General features: G+C 37.9%; 1 protein-coding gene across 2 annotated transcripts in view; it reads left to right on the forward strand.

The window, feature by feature from the left end:
* LOC137192354 (ly6/PLAUR domain-containing protein 1-like) overlaps positions 1-20823 on the forward strand; it is a 29496-nt gene that overhangs the window by 4289 nt on the left and 4384 nt on the right. For both annotated transcript variants that reach the window (XM_067602954.1, XM_067602953.1), the window contains exon 3: positions 2809-2940. In XM_067602954.1, coding sequence (XP_067459055.1) covers positions 2809-2940 — 132 coding nt within the window. The remainder of the gene's footprint in view (positions 1-2808; positions 2941-20823) is intronic.

Here is a 20823-nt window from a genome sequence, read left to right on the forward strand (position 1 = left end):
CGTTCATTGTAGCTGCTTTATACTCTGTTGGGTAGATTAATGATAACAATGCATCATATTTTAGAGGCTGATCATGTGTTTTGGATGAAAATTGTAAATAAAAAAGTAAATAGTTGTCAGATAAATGTAGTGAAGTAAAAAGTACAATATTTCCCTCTGAAAAGTAGTGAAGTTGAAGTATAAAGTGGCATAAAATGGAAAAACTCAAGTATTTCCATTTTATTTTAAGTACAGCTACATACAAATTGTACTTTTTTACCTTCCACCACTGAAAATATTTACCTTAAAGTCTGTAAACTGAAACTGAATTTCATATATTTTCTGGTTGCTGTTACATGTGAGATAACTGGAATAACAGTGAAAAGCTGAAGATACTCACCAAAGTGGTTAAAATCTCTTCCTGTAGTCCTTCTTTTCACTCCCAACAACATGATCGGTTTGCAACAGTCACCCTCATTTCCATTATGTGACCCTTAAAGGTGACTTTTTCTCTGTCATTCTGAAAATAATAAGAGCTGCTTATTGGACCTGATCATCCTGTACACTGTTATAATAATGAATATACTGTACATGCTGTAATTTAATCTTAATGGCATTGCAGAATATATTCTAGCCTGTTGGTGAAACATAAAGGATCATAAAAACGTAGCAGTGGTGAAACATCAACCGTCAAAGATGTGATGAAATGTTGCAACAACATGCTGCTGAAATAAATGTGCCACCAGATTCTCAAAAAGCAGCTGAATAACTGAACGTGTTTGTCACATCGATGTGAAATGATTAGAAACCAAAAGCATGAAGATTCACCAAAATCAAACTTTGAGGGGAAACTTTCTCAATAATTCCTCATAATACAAGAGAAGATAAATGGAATATGTAAATAGAGACAGTGGTGATTCCTTAAGTACCAATACAGCAATGTAACAATACTACCTACTACAGTAAAAGTACATAAGTATTATGAGCTTGATGTAGTTAAAGTATTACAGTAAAAGTAATGGTTTGGTCCCTCTGACTGATATATTATTATATATGACATCATTAGATTATTAATAGTGAAGCATCAGTGTTAGAGCAGCATGTTACTGTTGTAGCTGCTGGAGGTGGAGCTAGTTTACACTACTTTATATACAGTTAGCTAGTTTAGTCCAGTGGTTCCCAACCTAGGGGTCGGGCCCCTCCAAAGGGTCAGCAGATAAATCTGAGGGGTCGTGAGATGATTAATGAGAGAGGAAAGAAGAAAAAACAAAGTGCTGATACACAAATCTGTTTTCAGTTTTTGGACTTTTTCTCTAATCTTTGATTTTTGCTGAAATATTGGATCATTTGAACATTTATTGAAATGAAAGCATGTGAGAAGTTTAGAGGGAAAAATCAGTATTTGGTGGAGCTGTTAACAACTCATAGACATGTGAAATGTGACCCCGACTACACACTGCTTTTTGTAAGACGTCAAAAGCCAAAAAGGTTGGAAACCACTGATTTCATCTTTAACAATGTGTTGTATTTTAAAAGCTTGTTATATTATCCATTTTGTCAAATCTTCATCTGAAAAGTAACTAAAGCTGTCAAATAAATGTAGTGGAGGAGAAAGTACAATATTTCCCTCTGAAATGTAGTGGAGTTTGAAAGTACAAGTACTTGAGTACAGTACTTGAGTAAATGTACTTTGTTACGTTCCACCACTGGATAGAGAATTGGGAAATACAACAGAACAGAATACAAACACATTTTGCACAGATAATGTGCTCTAAATAGATAAACATCTGAATATTTGCAATAATATTTTTTTTTGAAGGTTGGGTTCAAATACATTTCATTATCAGATGAATTCAGGTACATGGTAAACATATTATATTATATTATTGGCTGCTAAACATGTAGATGTTAGTATAAGGGGTATAAATGACAATAGAAAGCAATTTAACGAAGGAAATGAAGCAGATTAGACCGTTTCTAACGACTTTCAATGCAAACTAAGCCAGGTATGATGAGAGGGACCTGGCTGCAGCAACATGGCGGATGTCAACCACAGTGGTCATCCATAAACAGGAAATTAAGTTACGACAACAGAAAGCGGAAGTGGTTCTTCTTCACAGCTTTTTGTTAGACATGTATGTGTAGGAGGAGCATGAAGAAGGAGACACCGCCAGTGTCTGCAGCAACTTTAACATGACGGCACCATGATAGTGAACACATGTTGGAGTGTCTGCTTTCTTCTTGGCTGCAATGAGTGATATCAGGAATTTGGTTTAACTTTTAGACTTTTATTAGGTTTGAAAACTGCCATTCTCTGTCACTTTTTTAAAAATTTCTGTTAATCAAACTACTAAATGCTGTTGTGTGAAAATGTTGCACAGCTTTAGCTTTAGCCGTAGCAGCTATTTGTTAGCTGCAGCTAATGTAGCTGCCTCCAAATGTAACGTTGTGAGTAGCATCCAAACATCAAACATCCCATCTGTCAAAAAATGTCTTTTAAATAAATCATGTTACTTCTGTTGTATCAATTAAGGAATTATATAAACCAGAGATGATTGGAAATGCAGAAAGAATCCTTCTGGCCTGAGCTGTTGATAGTAACTTACTGAAATTATGTTTGCAAACAAGCGGGAAGAAAAATGTTCTGATTCTGCCATTTAAAGTTTGTCTTAAAGAAGACAACTAAAAAAAAGGTGACTACTTCAGGCCGGCTGTTGATGTCACATGACTTCCTGTATACATCCATGGTTTGTCCACCATTCTCTTGGGTATAATCCGAATAGAGAGTTAGTTACATCCCTAATAGATAGACGTGTGTGTGTGTTGCAGGACTGGCTCTGCAGATTCAGTGCTACCAGTGTGAGGAGATGACACACGACTGCTCCATGCCAGAGTTCATCGTCAACTGCACCGTGAACGTGCAGGACATGTGCCAGAAGGAGGTTCTGGTGAAGGAGGACGGTGAGTCTCCATCGTCAACTATTTTCTTAAATAACAACACAGAGGATAGTTTAGTTTGTTTTCCTGTCAGTGTATCTCAGAACAGATTCCAGTGAAATTTGGACAGATTGGCCTTAATCCAAGAACTATGGATTATATTTTTGGCGTTGATGTGGATCTGGGATTTGATTCAGAATCTGAGGAGGGGTGTTTGTTTATTATTTGGCGTGAAATCAATATAAAACTGAAGTAATAGGAAGGCTGTCAGTGTGTTGCACACTCCGAGCGCCATCTACTTGTTCACGAGCGAGATTAATTTGTTTGTGTTGAGCATCAGTGTGGATTATTGCTCAAGATATTATATTCTCTGAATCATCGACATGTTTTTCTCAACAAAAGGATGTTCTGAAATGTCGGAGGAAGGAAACTGTTTGTATTGTTGGCATGTTTTTTTTTATTTTTTTATACAAAGACAAGTAAAAGGAGCTCTCAGCACACTCCTCGCTCTCTGCTGTGAGCAGAAATCAAACTGATCTGAGGTCAGAGAAGGGCCCTTGAAATCGTAGCTGTAGGTCAGTACTTTGAAATAGCAGTCATAGATATGAGATATTCCATTTCCATGTGAAGAGAAAATGTTTCAGCTCATGCAGCGCATACAGTAGCCTTTCACAAAACCTCAGATCCTGATAAATACAGCAAATGTTTTAGTCAATATCGGCGTGTATAAGATTAATTGGTAACACTGCACATGTTGGCCAGTAAGTAATGTCAATGAACGTCATGTCTTCTGTATTGTTTCAGGGGAATTTTAACAGGAGAACAAGTGGTACATATAACATCGCTGTAATCATTCCTCCTGTTCATACTGAGCATTAGAAGATCCCTTCATGATGCATTTACAATGGAAGTGATGGAGGACAAAATCCACAGTCCTCCTTCTGTGCAAAAATGTCTTTTAAAACTTTATCTGAAGCTAATATGAAGCTTCAGCGTCCAAATAAGTCAAATCAAGTAGATATCTTTCAATGTTACAGTCTTTTTATTGCCAAAGTTCCTCTTTTTGTTACTATTCTTCCACTGCAGCTCAACAGGGAAACACTGTCCGAGGAAACACAATTTGATGCTAAAAAGACTGTAAATGTGTCAGATATCCACTTGATGTGGCTAACTCAGACTGCTGCAGCCTCATATAAGCTTCACATCAACTTTTAAATGCATTTTTGCACTAAATGACTGTGTGGACACACTGTGGATTTTGGCCTCCATCTTTTATAGTGAAAGCACATTTGAAGGTGATCTTTTAATAACCAGTATGAACAGGACTGCATTTATCTAGAGAGCCTTCAGAGTCTTCCGACCACTCAAAGCACTTTACACTACATGCCAACACTCACCCGTTCACACACACACACTGATGGTACAACAGCCTTCAGGAGCAATTTGGGATTCAGTATCTTGCCCAAGGACACTTTGACATTCGGACTGGAGGAGCCGGGGATCAAACTTCCTCTGAGCCACAGCCGCCCCCAAACCTGACTGTTGTTTTAAGACAGACTTGAAAAATACTTTTTTTTTCTTTATTTTAAGTTTCACATTTTGTTTCCTTGCATGTACGCGTCTTTATGTGCTGTACTGGTACACTGTAAAACAATTACACTGTAAATAGGGAATCATTAGGCTGTACATTGCGGTCCCTGATGTAAACTGATGCTGTGTTCACATCAAATCAGAGTTATCGTAATTATGAGTTCCTGACTCGTTAATAGCGCTCACATCCAGGTTCCAATTACGACTGGGAATTTTCCTCTCAAAGCTCAGATATATCCAACTCTGCACTTAATAATACAACCAATGACAACCAAATATACATGAATGCCTCAATGTGATAAAACCCACATTTAATTGATATGGTGATATAGTGTCTTTAATCATATGCTAACAGTCTAACTATCTAAACCAAATATAATTCTAGTTAATTACAACTGAACTGACACGTGTTTCCTGTTATTCATACGAGTGAAAACTTTGAATGTTAAATGTAAAATTATCTAAAATCTACAAATGTTCTGATTTCTTTTAGTTTTTCACTTGTGTAACTATGGTGTTGAGTTTGTCTGATGATAAAACAGAAGACTGCAGGCGATCGGATGGTCGGATGTAAAACCTGGGCTACTTTTATGACGATTGGGCGTCTGTCCTATCTGACAACTCTGTTACCAAACCTTTAAGTTTGAAATATATTTGTGAAACTGGAGCCACATACAGCAGTTAATGGGCAACATCATGACAGATAAGAATCCACACCTGAAAAGACATTTTGAAACCAACCAATGGCGGAAATTTACACCTGGCTGCTTGTATTTCATGTTCTGCAGCTGTAAATCAGCCTCATTCTTTCTAGATTCTGTCACTCTGATTGCTTTTTTCTTATTTGGTAAAGCTTTATACTCTCTGTTCATGTAGGTTTGGAAAATTGCTCAAGAGAAATTCTGTGCACATCTGACACTCAGCTTCCATGATGTTCACCAGCTTTTAAGTATGGGTTATTCAGCCTTTGGCTTTGCAGGTTTTCATGGGGTTTTGCAGTGTATTGCTGCTTTCTTACTGATGAATAATGTGTCTCTGCTGTATTTACGGGGTTTACTTGCTGCAGGTGGTTAGAACTCAGACACGAAAGGTCACTCCTGTTGCCCGAGGCCGGCTTCGTTTTCACACCCAGTGAAAATTGGTGGTTTTTTTTCTTTTTTCTCTTTTTTTTCTTCCTTGCTGCTGATGAGCAAAAGCAATAAGCTCTTGTCTTTGGAAATGTGGTTCCTCATTCAAAGGGCAGACGCACCGCACTATAGAGTCGACAGTTCTTTAATAAGAAAATTTCCGCATGAATGCTCGTGTACTTCCGAGCCTTTATCTCCCGGTGTTATCATTATTGCTCCTCCGCATGAAAAGGAGGGCTTAGAAATCCAACTGGCCGCGCTTTATCGCTATTTCAAATGCAAAAGATACAGTCACAATTACGCTGCCACCTCAGTGCAATGTGCTTAAGTGATGAGAATAAAAAAAATCAGTGAGGCTGTTTGATTCTTCCTAAGTATACTTGCCCTCTGATTGCCTCTATAAGCCAGTGACTTTGCACGCAGCTCTGTAATGTAGATGTAAAAGATGTAGAAGCGTTGAAGTGCATCCTCAGCTGGGGTATTTTCTGTCCCCTGACTCTGAGATTAGTCCCTCTGATCCTGAAGGCGTTATACAATCTGTCTAGGTTTGCTCCTGCTTCTCTCCAGCTGAGAAAAAAAAAAAAAAGAAAACTGGCTGGCAGAAACCCTGAGATATCGCTCAAGAGCGAACATCATCTGTCAGACACACACATCCCATCAGATGATGGCTATTTTTCTGCTGGGCAGCCTGGCTTCCAAGCCTATTACTATCATCATCATCACCATCATCACCATCATCATCATCATCATCCCCCTCTGATTATGTCTTGAGAAATGATAAAAGAGTGTGCTTTTATCTCCTCCCACTGTCTTTAAAGGAGGGATGATTGCCACACTCCTTTCATTTTAACGTCCTCTGTCCTCTGGGGGAGGAAGATGCACAGTGACGGATGAAGGAATCGGCCTTCAGTAACCACGTTAGTGTATTAACACACAAACAAGCATGAAATTGGAGATAGCTGTAATAATTCCTGCAGCTTATAATGGAGAAATCATTTGCACCACAAAGATATTTTGGTGTTTTTCGGATTTTAAAGCTGCGCTCAGACCAAATAACTGCAATGTGAAAGGAGTCGTTCATAGTGACGAACCCAGAGAGAATCATCTCCTGATTCTGCAGCTTTTTTTTTTTCTTCCAGCTCATTGTTTGTGGTTTTACAGTGGCCCCCTGTTTACTGATTTTGTTCAGTCTCACTGCTCTCGTCAACCTTGTTTCCAGCAGCAGCAGGCAGCTGTGATAAACCTTCTGTACACTACCTGATCAGCACCAAACAGCAGATGGACACAGTTAGCAATTAACATCATTTAGCAGCTAAAGAGCCTCGATAGCTGGTCGAGTCCAAAGAGCTGAAAGAAGAGTGAATATTGCACATAATATTCGTCTGGTGGCCAGAAATACAACTCCAAATGAATGCTTGTGTTTTATACCCAGTATTACTATTTCAAATATGTTTCTGGCAACAGGATGAATTAAAGTGCAATATTCACACTACCTTTTGTCCTGATTTGGACCATTTCCAGGAAAAAGTATTCAGGTCTTTAGCTGCTAGACTTTCTTCAGCAGCTTGTCACATAAAATATATTTTATAGGCTGTAAAATTTGTTGATAAAAGCAGAGTTGTGGGCTGGAAAACCAGAACCATTAGGAGAGCAGCAGTGTTGAGTGATAATTCTCTGTGTGTTTGAGAGCGGGACTCTCCATAGTTCGTACTGTTCATATGAAAAACATCGACTAGTGTAGCTTTAAGCAATAGTTAGATGTTCTTGCTTCATTATGTAGCATCAGCAGTAATGAAGACGTTGTACCAGAAGGCGAAGCTCTCAGTTTAACAGTCGTCTCTGTGTTCCAACCTTCATCGATGGTCACGAGCTTTGAGTAGTGACCGAAAGAATAAGATCGTGAATACAAGCAGCTGAAATAAGTTTCCTCTGTTGGGTGTGTGGGCTCAGCCTTGGTAGAGATAGGGTGAGGAGCTTTGAGATCTGGACAGAGCTTGTAGTAGAGCCACTGCTCCTTCGCATCAAGAGGAGCCAGCTGAGGTGATCTGGGCGCCTGGTTGGGATGCCTGCTGGACGCCTCCCTCTGGAGGTGTTCCCTCTGGAGGTGTTCCCTCTGGAGGTGTTCCCTCTGGAGGTGTTCCCAGCACGTCCAACTGGTAGGAGATCCCAGTGTAGAGTCAGAACACGCTGGAGGGATTATATACATCTCTTCTGGCTTAGGAATGTGTCGGGATCCCCCATGAGGAGCTGGAGGACGTTAACGGGATGGAGGATGTCTGGGTTACTTTACTCAGTGTGATGCCAGCGGTCCTGGATAAGCAGCATGAAATGGATGGATAGATTTTCTTTGTCCTGTAATTTAGAATCAATAGAGAGGCGAAGTGAAACCACAACTCCTGGGTTCTGCTCCAGAAACAGGAAAACCTCATTCAAACTCCCATTAACATCTGTAGATATAAATCCAGCTTTAGAACAGAAAAAAGTATCTCATGTTGTTGAATCCATATGTTTAGATAAGATGTTAACGTTTTTTTTAAAAAACAGTCTTATGTCGTTGTTTATTCAGTTCGCTTGTTTTTAGAGCCTTTGAGGAACATCATTTCCCATAAACCTTAGACCATCACAGCTTGATAAAAAATGGTTCAGACATCAGACAGCAGGACAGAGAAGACTTAATGCTGTTGCATGAATGTTGTAGACAACAGAGATTAAAAGCCAGAGAGTTGGAAAACTGACTTTAGATGAGAAACCAAGTTACGACATTAGTTATGACATTAAGTACCTCCACCGGTAAGATTTTCATGGGAGCTTTAGTTTTTTTATGCTAAAATAAAAATTTTAAAATCTATTTCAACTTCTAAAATCAGTTGTAGTGATGCCAATTTGTCTTAGAATATGATAAGTAAAGACAAATATAAGTACCGAACACATGCTAGTAAAGCTACAAAGCTACAAAGCTCTGTTTAGAGATGGAAGATTTTCACCTGACAGCAGCAACATCATAACCAACAGTATCCCAGAATTTAGGAAGCAAATTAAAATGCACAGTTCGGTTATACGAGAGAGGACTCAGTAAAATGTGTGACAGCCTTAACAAGCAACGCTAACTTCATGATACCGTAGGCAGCTCTGTCACACAGAACCGGCTGCATTAAAATAAATGTTTAATGGCATACAAATGAATATGTCACAGTTGCCTTCTGTTGCTGCAGCGTCTCTCTCCCACAGTTTGTCTTCACACTGAAGATGTAATTTCATCACAGCATCCACAGAGAGGCAGCGATGACAAGACAAATAAGCGTGATGATTCCTCTCTGGTTTCCTCTGGAAGGGCTTTTTTTCTGAGAGTAGCGGTTGATGTGTCACAGCGCGACGTGCTGCAGGTGATGCTGATGAAAGCTGATGAATAGCATCTTACCGGCTGAGCAGTAAAATGATGTTGTGTTTTGTTGTGAAGTCTCAAGATATTTTACTACAGATATGAGACTAGAGAGTATAGTGAGTGAAGCTTGATTTCATCTCCTGAAACTGCTGCTGAAATATCAAGCAGCTTTTATGATCAGGACGTCTGAAGCCTAATTTTGGATTCATTCTGCAGGGGAGGTGACTTTAACATTGTCAGTGAGTAATTTTTCACCCCAACCTGAGTAATAATTACAGTACAGCTGTAATTAACTTCTGTTTTTCAGGCAACTTCCTTCTGTAATTTAAATCCCATCCTCGTTTTTTAAAGTGAATCATTGAGGTTTTTCTGCAGGAGAAGTTTCTCGTCTGACTCAGTGCGAAATCTGACTTTTGTTAATTTAATAGATGGAAACATGCTAACACCAACATGTGGGACCATTTGGGAACCAATATGACGACGAATCATCAGGAGAGCAAAACCCTATAAAAGCTCATCAGATGGGCTGTTGTATTGTCAGCTACAAGTAGGGACTGTTTTAATTAGTTTATTGATTATTTCTCTATATTTGTTTACATTTTGGCAAACCGGCTCCATTAAAAGTTGGCAGAATTAGCTGTTAGCAGCTCCTGTTTGCAGTGTAGCCATGAATGTACAGACAACCATCACTGGATGACTTTGATACTGAAGAAAACTTAAAAATGTGATGATTCGCAGGCAAGTTTTGAAGTGTCTTTATTTCAATGATTTCTAAGTAGATTTAGAACAGAACACAATACAATAGAATACAATATAATACAATATAATACAATACATTATTGTCCACCAGGCTGGAAAATTGTCTTTGGCTCACTAAAACATTAAGATGCACTACACATGATGGTTACAAGAGAGAGATAATGAAGCAGTATAACGAACCATTCATGTCATGTCTGTGGCTTCTTTAATACATATTTAGTTGTTGAGGGACTGTTTAGAGCCTCCCAGAGCTCACAGGCTCAAACTGGCTGAATAGAGGATGGCAGCTCTCTGCTACGATACTCCTCGCTTTCTTCTTCACCCTTTACATAAAATGTTGAATCAAGAACTTTCGGGGTTCGACAACTATCCTGCTGGCTTCATCAGGGTCATCATAAAACACCTTACAGACAACATTTAAATAAAGTAAGTTGGGTATGAAAAAAAAAATATAGAAGACAACCAATCATATACATCCAGACACATATCAGCCAATGGGGCGTCTACAAAGATGGGTTGGATATATGGTCATGTGGCTTCAGGCCAATCATTGTCCAAGATTTACCTTTTTTCATACCCAACCTACTTTATTTAAATGTTGTTTGTAGTGTGTTTTATGATGACCCTGATGAAGGCCACAAGCCGAAACGCGTCGGTCAACTAATAAAGTTGTTCTTCATACTACAAGTGTTGCTTTAGACTTCCTTATCTTCTCCGTGCACCTTGGAAGTAGGTGACGTTGTGCCAGAGACCCTCACTCTGCATCAGGACAATCCTGGAAAGTTTATTCTTAGATCTACAATTTGAGTGACCGTACCAGGCGGGAAGATCAAAAACTGAAACACTCTCAACAAGAGTTTTGTACACTGGTTCTAAAATTTGCTGACTAACACTGCGGCTGCTGAGTTTTCTGTGAACATAAAGTCGCTGTGAGTATTGAAAATATATTCTGTATTTTCAGAAAAGCTCATTTAGAAGTCAAGAGCTGCACCAAGATATTTATTTAAAGCTTTCCACAGTTTCAACACATCAGCCATCAAGTGAAACCGGCTGTATTTTTTAAATCTTGTTTTTTACAGATAATTAATTCTTTTGTTTTTTAGCCACATTGATTTCCAGCCGGCTGATGTGACACCATGTTTGAAGAGTGTAGGTCTGTTTTCTTCAGGAGGCCAACTAAGGCCATGTCAACTGCAAACGATCATGAATTCATTTGTAAAAAGAGAGAATAACACAATGAAAATAAGCAGTCATGGAGGTTTATTTGCATTGTACATCAGAGATAATGGTATCCTCCATCCTGAATGATATCAATATGTGTTTCGTGTGTCTGTGTCCGAGATGGAGAACGACTCAGATTCACCTCACGCAGTATCTTTGCCTCACCTTCAACTCTCCCGCGACCCCCCGGAGAGGCTTATGTCTCTGTCTTTATGGTTAAAATTCTCAAATAAATAAATAGTTAATCACTTTGAGTTAAATTACAGAGGAGCACGGTGAATATTTAATACCCCACCTCCCCCCCCTGTAGTGTCGATCGTGTCCAAAAGGGGCTTCAGATGAAGTCGGACTCGCAGCGAGAGGTGATGAAGTTTTATATATTGACCCTGTTGATGGCGAGATTCTCAAAATTCATCTTGAGCGTCCGGGACACGCCGCAGCTCTTCCTGTTTCGACAGGACGAGAGCAGGATGAAGACAAGATGAGACTGCAGAGGTGTCTCCTCGATTTCACGGCTTATCTAAATTAGCTTTTGCAATTCACAAAAGTTAATTTACTGTATCAGGGAAAAGGAAATGAGAATGTGATTAGTCACAGTAGTTTTCATTCATTTGGATAAATAGAGGGACTGTTCATGGCTGCTGACGTTTGTTTGAGCGTGTGATTTTGAATGTTTATGTAGAGGAACGTTTTATGGACTTTAGATTGGTTTGGCAGCTCAAAGCTTTTCAATCATAGTTACAGGTATGTTTTAAAAGTTCAGAATTGTTTCTGAGCTAAAAAGCTTTAATTCACTGACATCCTGACATTCATCAATTAAATTGTTTGGCACCTGTAACAAGAGGAGGGTAGAGTAGTAAAATAGTCATCAATAACTACTGACAACAACTACTGGAATAGTGAGTAACTATTTATTGATGTTTATTTTATTGATGTTTATATCGTTTTGCCCACAGATGGTTTTCTTCAGGTAACGTTAAAGACATGAACACACACCTTGTGTGGCTGCAGCTAACGATTATTTTTAATCTTGATTAATCTGATGGTTATTTTCTCGATTAATCAATTAATTGTTTGGTCTATAAAATAGCAGAAAATGGTAAAAAAAAATGTCGATCACTGTTTCCCAGAATCCAAACTGACGTCTCAAATGTCTTCTTTGGTCCCGACTAACAGTCGACGACCCAAAAATATTCAGTTTACATGAAAGACAGAAAGAAAATATTCACATTTGAGAAACTTTTCTCATTTTTTAAACTCAAAGTGATTAATCAATTATCAAAATAATAGGTTGCCGTTAAATTTTCTGTCAATCTACTAATTGATTAATCGACTAATCATTGCAGCTCTACACCTCTTAGTCTGTTTGTTATGAAATGTCACATCATTAGTTAAATATTGAACAGGACAATAGTCCCAGTCTCTGTCTCTTACTGTAACTGTAATAACAAAATTACCATGTCATAATACTTCCATATTACTTTGTTATTCTACTTTCTTCCGGGGCGCCACGCTGTCTGTGACCTGTGGCTTACAATCGGCTCCTGTGTGTTTGTGTATTTTGTGTTTTTAACGTCTCTTGGAGGACTCATGCCATCCCCTGAATCATCACTTTGAGCTCCAACTTCAGGGAGACTGTACAGAGTCCTTGTATAAAGAAAAAATATCTATAAAGAATCATTCATCCCACATCAGTTAAACCGGTAATTAATGGACATGCCAATATTGCTCTGACTATATATTACACTGAAGCTGGTGGTCAGATGTCGGGGTGGATGGTGAACATACAAAACCAGGATTCTGACGCCAGAGACCCGGATTCACATCCTGAGTCTGGTTTGATTTAGGCAACTAAAGCGTTTAAGTTAAGGTTAGTGAACAAACACATTGTGTCTCATGTTTCAAGTCACTGCTGACTTTTATTAAACAAAGACTGTGATATTTCTTTAACCTTAACAAAGTGCTGCCAGCACCTAAACATAACCATTAAAAGTTTAATAATGCTGTTTGAGCAGATATTGTAATACAAGATTGGATATTTTGGTGGATAAACAAACAACTAAGTATGTTGTCTCTAGACATTTCACTAATTTGTTCAGTATTAATGTTTTTGCAACTTTCCAAGTACATTAACTAACATTTTCTCATTTTGTTGACAGAAAACATCAACCAGCATTAAGTTTCTAGAAAAACGTATTGGTTGTTGCAATCTAGTCGTATATGGATGTAATTTCTAGGAGACAGAGTCGGAGCAGGTGGTTTCTTATAATATCACCTGGTTTCCTGTCGTACTGTATTCATCTGTTGTGTTAGGAAGCTTTGGACCGGACAGCTGATCCAGCACCGTCACAGAACTTTGAAATGAAATTCTGGCTTTTATTACCAGAAATTCCCGCTGTTCATTTTATCATCCCTGCTGAACATTCATCTGGATGACATCTTTATGTCGGCTCATATAACAGCCGCCATCTAATTTCACTGCTTAGTCAAGTTTGATTTAGACTGATAATAAACCAGATTGAGATGATTGATAAACGTCCACCAAACTGCAGGTGAAACACAACTGGATCCAAGAAACAGTTGACTTTTCTCCTTGTCTCAAGGACAATAGAGTCAATGTTATTATAATGCTTTATTATTCAAAGCAAGATACAAAAAGCTACTGTATTGTACTGTACTGTATATAACAGTACAGTACAGTAGTGATACTAAACTGTATATAAGTTTCGACATATATGTAGCATGAATTTTCAGTTTGACAGCAGACATCAAACTATTAAAGGACGGGTTCACAATTTTTCATGTCTTAAAACAACAGTCAGGAGCCCAAATGAACATTTGAAACATGTTTTTCTTGCTGTAATCACTCCTTCTGTGCAAAAAATGTACTTAAAAGTTTATCTGCAGCTAATATGAAGCATCACTAGTCCAAATGAGTCAAATCAAGTAGATATCTTTCAACGTTACAGTCTTTTTAGTGCCAAAGTTCCTCTTTTTGTTACTATACTTCCACCTGCAGCTCAACAGGGAAACACTGTCCGAGGAAACACAAAGAGGGAATTTGATGCTAAAAAGACTGTAAATGTGGCAGATATCCACTTGATATGACTAACTCAGACTGCTGAGGCCTCATATAAGCTTCAGATGAACCCATTGTGGATTTTGACCTCCATCACTTACATTTAAAGGGGATCTTTTAACAGCCAGTATGAACAGGAGAAAACCTCTTTCACTGTTCATATGTGCACCTGACTGTTGTTTTAAGACACACTTGAAAAACTGTGAACTCATCCTTTAAACCAAATGCTTGTGTTGACTCTATTTTTTGCTTCTTTTTTTTTTTTTTTCAAACCCACAGAAATACAACCAGTGTCAGTTATTGCTTGATTTATTTGGTAAAAAAAAATCTCATTTAGCGGAGCAATCAGCGGTTCTCCAGACACTCGGACGTATCGGACTCACTCTTCTTTCGTGCAGCTGACCATGTTGAGTCTCATTAGACTTTTTCTGTCAGTGCTTCAAAGTTGATGAGAGATTTCACTCTTGCCCCCATAAATCTACTCAACAGCATCATTTATAATTGAAGTGCTGAATTTTAGAATTCCCACGCACAAATTAAATGAACTCCGAGCTCTTTAAACAAGTGTCTCCCCTCTGAATCACATAACTGGTACAAATAAAATCACCATGTGTTAGACCGACTGTATGATATTTGAGTGTATTTTGTCGTGAGAGCAGTTCCTCTGGCGATGCATAATCTCAAAGTAATGAATCACATATTTAACAGTTAACGTCTTTTTTTTTTTTTTTGAGAGGGCACAGTTTCACAATGAATATGTAAATGTTCACACTCAACCAAGCTGTTACCAGTAATTATCCGCGTCCTTCAGTTTGATGTTTGAGCTTCACTGTGCTTGAGTTTGACAGTTAAAAAAAAAGCTGCTTTTCACAAACTTTCTTCATGTCTGGAAGGGATCTTTAATGATATCTAAACCCCAGAATTTGAGGGGGCAACGCTATGAACATCGTCATCTAATTAGGCGGTTTTACAGTTGAAAAATACCCCTCTGATTGTGTCTTTTCAACCTTTTAAAGTTTTATTATTTACTTGATCTGTACAACAACACAAAACCAGGAGATACTGTAGTTCGGTATCAGAGCGGCTCCACTGAAATCCTCTCCTGAGTCTCTGAGAGACGTTCAGCGTCAGCAGGGTTCAGGTGTTTGTGCCTGAGCTCAGTTTCATTGTATGTTAAGTGCTGCACTGTCTCCACACATTTATCTGCTGGGACAGCTCCAGTTTATTTGTGGATGTAATACTTCACTTCGGTGGTACATTGTCACTTCATTGTTACTATGACACTGAAAGTCACATTTTTTAACACATATAGAAGTATTTTAACAGCCAATAATCTTACATTTTAGCATTTATAAAGAGTTTATTAAAAAATACATGTAAACTATTAGTGATCAATTATTAGAGCAATCAAAAATGGACATGATGTAATTATTTTTAGATTAATTTCATGTTAATTAAATACATCTGCATGTAAAAATGAACTAGCACACACCATTTAAATAACAATAATAAAACATTTTTTTGCAGTTTAAATATATTTAAAGTAAATTAAGTTATTTTTTACTGGTTTTAACCGACAACATCACATCACCCCGATTCTGGCTTCTCTCCGTTGACTCTCTGTTCGTTTTAGAATTGATTTTAAGATTTTACTGATCTCTTTTAAAGCACATCTGGGTCTGAAGCTCCAAGCTACATAACAGATATGCTGACCCCCGTATGAGCCAGCCCGCAGCCTTCGATCCCCCAGGTGGGGCCCTTCTGGCTGCTCCAAAGTCGAGGCTTAAATCTAAAAGGTGCTTTCTCTATCAGGGCCCCTCGACTCTGGAACGACTTGCCTGAGGAGATAAGGCTCCGCAGAATCAATAACTTCTTTTAAATCACTTCTTAAAACTCATTTTTACAGACTTGCTTTTATGTAATGTTCTCTTTAGATCATCTTTCTTTTAAACTTCTTTTCTTTTTTAACTTGTCATCTTTCTTTTAAACTTTTTATCATCTCTTTATTGTCTTTCTTTGCCTTTGGCCGCCATCTTTTTTAAGGTCAGATCTGTTATTGTCTGTCAAAGCACTTTGTATACTTTGTTTTTAAAAGGTGCTATATAAGTAAAGTTATTATTATTATTTCTAAGTTAATATAATGCTATTAAAATTACTTAATTTGGTATTTATTTGTCTCCATTTCAACTGAACATTTTCTTCAGTTCTGTTGGAGTCAGATATTCTTCGCCTGTTATTGAAGCGTATTTGCTAACAGGATTTAACATTGCGTGCGTCGATATGAAAATTTAATGCTACACTTTTCTCGGCCAGAAGTATCTTGGTTGGAAATAAGTTTTAAAAATCATCTTCAACAAAAAAAATGTAAAGCTTTAAACAATATTCTAAGCAAAAAAAATCTGGAAAAGCCAGTAAAGGATTTCACACCTTTTCTCAAAGACACCTGCAGATTAAATAAACCTTTAAGAGAAACACAGGTGGAAAATGATCCAGTTAAAGTCTCCTCAGTCACCATGTCAGCCTGCTGAATGTGATTTTAAATCCTCACACAGCGACGGTAGAAGATGCAGTTCATACAGTAATTCTAATAAGTCAACCCGAGGCGAGCTGTGCAAACTGTTCCTGCCTTTGTTGGAGTGTTTTTCTTCTTTTTTTTTAAACTTTTAATAGAGCTGCAGTAGGAGGACTCCTCGTTCCGGAGGTAAAAATCTCATTAATTTTTCCCAAAGACAATGACTCACAGTTGGAACTCTTTGACTACTTGGATCAACATGAAACTCTCCTTTGTTAAATAATTAGTACAAAAGTGTTGGAAAATATCTGATTCTGATTGATTTTAAAAAACAAGACTGTGTAACTTCAAAGAAGAAGTTAACTACGACTCCCAAGCTGCATTTCAGCAAAAAACATTCAATCACCGAGCTTAAAATTCCTTGATGTGCGCAAATTAAGATAAATATTCAGCTTAAATCAATTCAATTTGTAACAACGAAGCATTTTGTATTCATTATCGCTCTAATTCGCACCTCTGACTGGCTTTGGCTGCACAGGCTTATGGGTATTGTAGTATTTAGAGCCGTCTGCCAAAACGGTGAACAAAACACGATTTCTCAGAAAGGAAATAAACTATGAAGCCATAACTTAAATCTATATGATCGTACGTTACCTCAAAGAGTCTCGAACACACCTGGAAGTGTTTCTACTCGTTGAGGATATCGTTGAAACAGGAATACAGAAAAACACCAGCAGCTCCTCACACTTCACAACTCTATTACAATACTGACAGTGTATCAAAGCTGTTAAAAGCCGCCGCGCAGTCATGAAGCACAAACAGGTGAATTCAATTATTTTCAGCTGATTAGACCTCTTCAGGACTGTTTGTTCATGTTCAAACTGTGCTTGAAAACAACTACAATAAGTGGGTCTGCGGGTCTTTATAGGGCCTGAACACAAGAAACAGCTTGTAGTAACACAATATTGTAAAACATGAGAAGGAAAGAAAAGACAGACTGAAGGGTAAATCTGTCTTCTTAGCGGGATGCTGTGATAAAGATGTGTTGATCCAAACCTCTTTTATCAGCTCAATTATTCGGTATTCCTTTAAGTTTCCTGACAGATGTTTCAAATAGAAAGTAATTGGCATCAGTCTGCAGCATGTCTCTGCACATTTCTTTCCTGTTCTGTTTGTTTTTAGACGTCTCAGCTGCTACTGCTGAACTCTAAAAGACATGAAACACTGTATTAAGTCTCAAGCTGCTGTAAGACTAAATACTGTTAGATTTTCATTGGATAAAAGCTGCACTGGGTAAATTATATGCTTCCAGTTAAGTTATGTGCCTGAGTTTATGTTACCTGCCTCACGTAGTGCGCAGTATTGGTGATGAAGATGAATAGTTTTATTTTCTTGTCTGGCCATTTACGTGACCCATTATCTCAAGAAATTATTCAGACACGTTAATCAACAGCAATTCTGGCATTTAAACCCACAAACATCCAACAGCACAATACATCAAAATCATCCAAACTCGATAATAAACAGCCCACAAACGACGCTCCAGAAGATATCCAACAATGGAAATACAACAAATATACAAACACAGCCCCATAAGCATAAAACACAGTAAACAAATACAAACAAAATCTACATGTATGCATCCATTAATGTTGAAAACCGTACATCTGATCCTGTTCATAGACACATAGTCTGCAATCCATAAAGAATAAAAGTATGAGGATTTTATCCATTAAGTTATTTATCTCCCCTGTCCCATCCCAGCACTTCTGAAACATTTCCAGCGGACATTGAAACAGCGACTGAGCCGGAGGATCCTGTAGGCGTGAGGAGTAAGAGTTGAAATCACAAAAATGATCAGTTTAACTGTAAGAATGGAAGCAATTAAATGTCCTATTGATGTTGAAGCATTAAAGCAGCAGAAGCATTTTGACTTGCAGGGAGCATTTTTTCATACGTTCCCCTGACATCTGACATCACGACAGGATAAAAATAACAGAAAATCATAAAAAGCATGATGTGACCACTGAAAATAGTTAAAATGTCAATAAATTCAAGAGCTGAAGGGAGATTGTGTGATGTCATTTCGACCAATAAACACTTAAAAAAACTTCTGACAACTGAAAAACTATGACAGGTATAAAAAAGCTGAACTAATATGAGTATGTATGAAGGTTGGTGAATGGTTTAAAGTTTCTGTGTGAAACTATGACTGAGAATAAAGAGTTTGAACAGGAGTTCGCTTCGCACACAGAGAAATGTGGTTGGTAAGTGATTGTTTGAGGTGATAGAAGCCATCAGATCTGTATTCTCTGTCAGCGGCACGTTTACCGCACCTCATTTTCCACTGACTACCCGTGTTATCACCTCATGCTATTTTCCAATTACTGTTTGAGATAAAAAACCAACAGATTACAGAGCCAATTATGAAAGTAGGGTTTTCTTACTTTCAGTTATTTCACATATTTGTTCCACAGTTTCCTTTTTTCTCCATAATGTTAATGATCATTTTAGGGTTTTGAACTGAAAACGTCAGAGATCCATTGAAACAGTTAAAATTAGAGATTTTATAAACACAATGTGAGTCAGCGTTTAATCTCCAGATTTTTGTAATATGATGGGACATTTCCTTCCAGAGCTTTGCAGCATTTCACACTTTGTTACTGCTGGATTACTCAACATCTTCTGGGAGCCCCGCTGATATTTCTTGGCTCAGGAGGTAGAGCAGGTCGTCCACTAACAGCAGGGTTGGTGGTTTGATCCCTGGCTCTTCCTGTCAATCTGTCGAAGTGTCCTTGAGCAAGACACTGAACCCCAGGTTGCACCCGATGGTCAGACCATCAGTGTGTGATTCTGTGTGTGAATGGGTAAATGAGAATTAGAGGTAAAAATTGTAAAGCGCTTTGTCCGTTAAGATAAAAAGGCGCTATATGCATAACTGCAGTCCATTTACCCTTTGCAGTGTCTGGGACACGGGAGGATGCACAATTTAAATGGACATGTAGTTCTGCTGGTGTTACTCTGCTTCTATCTGTTGCACTCGGGTGGAGATGAGAGGGAAACATTAAAAGGGTTATTGGAAGTTCATGAGCTCATATCTAAATTTCTTTGAAGTTAAATGTCAGCTTCCCTCCAGTAACCTCACAAACAACTTTGACATGTTCCAACAAGCTTTTCAAGTAAATCATTACTTTACAGAACAAATTAGGATTTTAAAAAAAGGAAGTGGCTGGTGGTACGGATAGCTCTGTGCCAGTAGTCCTTTTATTGTTGGTGTTTTTTGGAATTAATACACATGCACATTGGTATTGATTGTGCAAAATCATGTGATCAAATTCAAATTGTTTCAAAATGGAGGAACATTTTTACTTGCAGGTGATACACCAGTCCTTCCCATGGTTTGGGTTAAAATGGTTTGGGTTTAGACAGAAAAACCACTTGGTTAGCGTTAGAGGAAGATCATGGTTTGGGTTAAAACAGTAAAATGCTGAAAAATGTACCGTTTAACCGGAGTAAAAAGCCTGACGTGATGGTAAAAAATGTCCAGTTACTTGTCTACAAGAGGTCCGACAATAAATTCCAGAAACCCATTAAGTACCAGTAAAACAAACTACTATCAGCACAGAAAACCAGTCCAGACTAACAGCCTATGGACTACTGGAATCCAAAGAACCCCATTCAGTGTCAAAAGTTGATAAATTATTGCACCGGTTCTGTGACTGTTGTCTTTAAAAAATGACCCATCATTTGAAGAACTTCAAATATTTGTTATATTATATATTTGCTTCATTCCCACTTTTTTAAAATCTTCTCTTATTCACAGAATCACGATGCTCTAAATGTGGATCATCAGATTTCTAAAATACTAAAAAGAAATTGGAAGGCTGTTGTGAAAAAGAACAAATAATAGCAAAGCAATAATCTGATTGATGAATGTGATTAATACTGAGCAATGGGACTCATAAAACAACTGCTTCACACATGTAAATATAAATATGTTAAATAAGACTCGTGTTGGAGGGAATGTGGGGAAATATATGTAAACTTCACCCACATATTTGGCCCTGTGAAATATTAAAATCATACTGGATTGGTGTGAAATAAAATGTATTATGTTCATTTCTGTGAGTTCAGATGTAATTAGGTGTGACGCCTCCTGAAATAACAGATCAAAAGGACACATATTTACTTAGAATATTCACAATAAGTTCTTTGAAAGTAATAACAAGAACTTGGA

The sequence above is a fragment of the Thunnus thynnus genome, chromosome 11 (genome assembly GCF_963924715.1).
Source record: "Thunnus thynnus chromosome 11, fThuThy2.1, whole genome shotgun sequence".
NCBI classification, from domain to species: Eukaryota; Metazoa; Chordata; class Actinopteri; order Scombriformes; family Scombridae; genus Thunnus; species Thunnus thynnus.